The sequence below is a fragment of the Carcharodon carcharias genome, unplaced genomic scaffold (assembly GCF_017639515.1).
Source record: "Carcharodon carcharias isolate sCarCar2 unplaced genomic scaffold, sCarCar2.pri scaffold_1213_ctg1, whole genome shotgun sequence".
In the NCBI taxonomy this organism is placed as follows: domain Eukaryota; kingdom Metazoa; phylum Chordata; class Chondrichthyes; order Lamniformes; family Lamnidae; genus Carcharodon; species Carcharodon carcharias.
In genome coordinates, this window is record NW_024471057.1 from 1 (window position 1) to 4,518 (window position 4,518).

The following is a 4,518-nucleotide window of genomic DNA, read 5'->3' on the forward strand; positions in this document are numbered from 1 at the left end:
CCCCCCCCACACTCCCACCCCCACTCTCCCCCCACACTCCCACACCCACTCTCCCCCCCCCACACTCTCCCCCCCCACACTCTCCCCCCCCACACTCTCCCCCCCCACACTCTCCCCCCCCCACACTCTCCGCCCCACACTCTCCGCCCCCACACTCTCCGCCCCCACACTCTCCGCCCCCACACTCTCCGCCCCCACACTCTCCGCCCCCACACTCTCCGCCCCCACACTCTCCGCCCCCACACTCTCCGCCCCCACACTCTCCGCCCCCACACTCTCCGCCCCCACACTCTCCGCCCCCACACTCTCCCCCACCCCAACAGGCCGCCCCATTCCCACCTCAAAGTCCCTTCAGCACCAGTCATTAAGGCCCAGCTATCGAAAGTGCACAAGGGATTTGACACGAAGGATGAAGCTATCTGCTCTGGCAAAGGTTTGCCAGTGTGGCAGAAAGGGCACAATAAAGGTTTACGGAGGTGGGTTGCTGGGGACCAGCCGTGACCTCGGTGAACGGCGGAACGGGCTGGAACAGGCCGAATGGCCTCCACCTGCTCCGAAGATTGAGTTGAAGAGGTGACGCCCCAGGCAGGACCTCTGCACTGCAGCAACTCGCCAAGGCTCCTTCGACAGCGCCGCCCAAACCCACCACCTCTACCACCTAGAAGGACAAGGGCAGCAGACACATGGGGAACACCACCACCTGCAAGTTCCCCTCCGAGCCCCTCACCATCCCGACTTGGAAATATATCGGCCGTTCCTTCACTGTCGCTGGCTCACAATCCTCGAACTCCCTCCCTAACAGCACGGTGGGTGTACCTACACCACACGGGACAAAATCCTGGAACTCCCTCCCTAACAGCACGGTGGGTGTACCTACACCACACGGGACAAAATCCTGGAACTCCCTCCCTAACAGCACGGTGGGTGTACCTACACCACACGGGACAAAATCCTGGAACTCCCTCCCTAACAGCATGGTGGGTGTACCTACACCACACGGGGACAAAATCCTGGAACTCCCTCCCTAACAGCATGGTGGGTGTACCTACACCACACGGGACAAAATCCTGGTACTCCCTCCCTAACAGCACGGTGGGTGTACCTACACCACACGGGACAAAATCCTGGGACTCCCTCCCTAACAGCACGGTGGGTGTACCTACACCACAGGGGACAAAATCCTGGAACTCCCTCCCTAACAGCACGTTGGGTGTACCTACACCACACGGGGACTGCAGCGGCTCAAGAAGGCGGCTCACCCACCACCTTCTCAAGGGGGCAATTAGGGATGGGCAATAAATGCTGGGCCCAGCCAGTGACCCCCACATCCTATGAACAATTGGAGGTGGGGAATAAAGGAATGGGATGAGGAAGAATTTTTTCACTCGGTGTGGGGGGGGGTGGGCGGATTTGTGAATCTGAGGAGACCTCTACCCCAAGGAGCGGTGGGTGGTCGGCGAAGGAGTATACTCGCAATCGAGGGATTTTCAGGCATTGAGGGAATCGAGGGTTAGGGCACAATAGCGGAGTCAAGGTACAAGATTACCCACAGTTGTACTGAATGACGGGGTGGCCTCGAGGGGGCCTCCTCTTGCTCCTGGCTTCTTAACTTCTTCAGAGAGGTTTTAGAAAGAGGGACGGCTTGTATCAAAGCCTTTCTTCAACAGCTTAGACAGCTCTGCCTTTCTCCCCTCAGCTCAGATTTCATAGAACTGATCAAATCGACAGAAAGAATGAGCAACGTGGCGCTGAGGGCACATTCGGAGGCTTACGACTTAGTCTACTTCCATCCTGTGAGTACTCGGCGCCGTGTTCTGAAATTGCTCTGCAGGCCTTGACAAGGTTGGCCACTGGTGATTCCGGTGGTGCAGGATCAGGGGTAGGGTTTGGGGGGGTCTGGTTTGAGGGATGGGCGGGGGCCAGTCACCGCACCTGTTACACTTCCTCACCTTCGTTTCTATTGATGGCATTGCTACAAGAGGAGTGAACAGGAAGGGGTTTGGGTCCTTTGGGATTGTGGACAGTGGGGGTGAACGGGAAGGGGTTTGGGTCCATTGGGATTGTGGACAGTGGGAGTGAATGGGAAGGGGTTTGGGTCCATTGGGATTGTGGACAGTGGGAGTGAACGGGAAGGGGTTTGGGTCCATTGGGATTGTGGACAGTGGGAGTGAACGGGAAGGGGTTTGCGTCCATTGGGATTGTGGACAGTGGGAGTGAACGGGAAGGGGTTTGGGTCCATTGGGATTGTGGACAGTGGGAGTGAACGAGAAGGGGTTTGCGTCCATTGGGATTGTGTACAGTGGGAGTGAACGGGAAGGGGTTTGGGTCCATTGGGATTGTGGACAGTGGGAGTGAACGGGAAGGGGTTTGGGTCCATTGGGATTGTGGACAGTGGGAGTGAACGGGAAGGGGTTTGGGTCCATTGGGATTGTGTACAGTGGGAGTGAACGGGAAGGGGTTTGGGTCCATTGGGATTGTGTACAGTGGGAGTGAACGGGAAGGGGTTTGGGTCCATTGGGATTGTGGACAGTGGGAGTGAACGGGAAGGGGTTTGGGTCCATTGGGATTGTGTACAGTGGGAGTGAACGGGAAGGGGTTTGGGTCCATTGGGATTGTGAACACCAAGATTGTCCGTCATACTTGACGATATGCTCGTGTCTCTTGGACTTTCAGGAAACCTACGAGGCGTGCTGTATGGCTGTGGGCTGTGTGCTGAACATGGTGGACGGTTTGATGAAGGGTGACATCAGGAACGGCCTGGCTGTTGTCAGGTGAGCCAGCCTGCTGTGCCGGGCTAGTTTCCCGTGCTTTCCGGGCCCTCTTCAACTACGTTCCCCTCGATGCGGGCCTCAGTATCCGCAGGGACACACCCAGCTGACTTGCCTGCTTTCCCCCTCTCTGGGCCGTCCTTTCCCCCTTGGCCCGGGGCCGACCTTCAGTGTGGTCACTGCTGTAAAGTCGGAACCGCGGCAGCCTACTTAAGCACAGCAAGATCCCGCAAGCAAGATCATGACGAATGACATCGTCTCTCTCGTTGATGGTGGCTGAGTGACAAATATTATTTCTTAGTCACCAGGGAGAACCCCGTCCTTCCCCCACAGTCCTGTCTCTCTTCCAGTATTAGCCACATGATGTTCGACAGTCACCCAGGAGGGCACTGAGACCCTAGATTTCAATGTCTCGTCTGAATCGCGGCTCCCTCCGACAGTGCGGCGCTCCCTCAGCACTGACCCTCCGACAGTGCAGCGCACCCTCAGCACTGACCCTCCCACAGCGCGGCGCTCCCTCAGCACTGACCCTCCGACAGTGCGGCGCTCCCTCAGCACTGACCCTCCGACAGTGCGGCGCTCCCTGAGCACTGACCCTCCCACAGTGCGGCGCTCCCTCAGTACTGACCCTCCCACAGTGCGGCGCTCCCTCAGCACTGACCCTCCCACAGTGCGGCGCTCCCTCAGCACTGACCCTCCGACAGTGCGGCACTCCCTCAGCACTGATCCTCCGACAGTGCGGCACTCCCTCAGCACTGACTCTCCGACAGTGCGGCACTCCCTCAGCACTGACTCTCCCACAGTGCGGCGCTCCCTCAGCACTGACCCTCCCACAGTGCGGCGCTCCCTCAGCACCGGCCCTCCCACAGTGCAGCGCCGCCTCAGTACTGAAGCAGGGCGGATAGAGCGGTGCTGCAGAGCACGCACGCCTGGATTATAAGTGGCGGAACCGTCTCGAAGGGAGAGGCGGCCTCCTCTCCCTCCGGCCTCTTGAGCCCCCTTTGCCCCATCGCTGGGCGACTCAGGTCCCAAGACTGTGGTGCTACACCCAGGCTTGGGAGGGCCCTCTGGGGCAGGGGCTGGGTGTGCGGAGCTGCGATGGGGTGGGGTTGAGAGGCAAGCTGTGTCCTGTCCTCCCCTCCGCCTTCTTCCGCAACCCCACCCGCCCCACTCCACCAGGCCCCCACATACCTGCAGGAGGGAGCTACCCTCGGAGCCCAATCCACTTGTGGGATCGCCCGGGTGCCTGCTTGATGCGGCTGGTGTGCAAACTCCAGGGGTGCGCTTATTGGGAGTCTGGCGCGGCCCTGGCCCCCACGCCTGTTAGCGCGGGCCCCCCTCCTCACCGAGATGTGTGTTCTCGCAATGACCCCTGTCTCGATTGCAGACCCCCGGGACACCACGCTGACGAGGACACGGCCAACACTTACTGTATCTTCAACACTCTCGCCATCGCCGCCACTTACGCCAGGAGGGTGCACGGTGCGGAGCGGTGAGTGGGCCGGGCGGCGTGCACTTACCGGGGCTGGGGCTGGGGGGGTAGTGGTGGAGAGGAGGGGAGTGGTGGAGAGGGGGAGAGGGGTGGAGAGGGCTGGGGGGGGAGAGTGGGGGAGAGGGCTGGGGAGAGAGTGGGAGAGGAGGGTGGGGGAGAGAGTGGGGGAGAGAGTGGGGGAGAGAGTGGGGGAGAGAGTGGAGGAGAGAGTGGGGGAGAGAGTGGGGGAGAGGGATGGGGGAGAGGGATGGAGAGAGG

At 60.3% G+C, this 4,518-nt stretch overlaps 1 protein-coding gene across 1 annotated transcript; it reads left to right on the forward strand.

Moving 5' to 3' along the window:
* Window positions 1-409: 409 nt before the first annotated feature.
* On the forward strand, window positions 410-4,264 carry LOC121275183 (polyamine deacetylase HDAC10-like). Its single transcript, XM_041182602.1, has 4 exons — window positions 410-573; window positions 1,697-1,793; window positions 2,674-2,771; window positions 4,156-4,264. The coding sequence occupies exons 1-4, from the start codon at window positions 410-412 to the stop codon at window positions 4,262-4,264; spliced, it is 468 nt and encodes a 155-aa protein (XP_041038536.1).
* The last annotated feature ends 254 nt before the right edge of the window (window positions 4,265-4,518 follow it).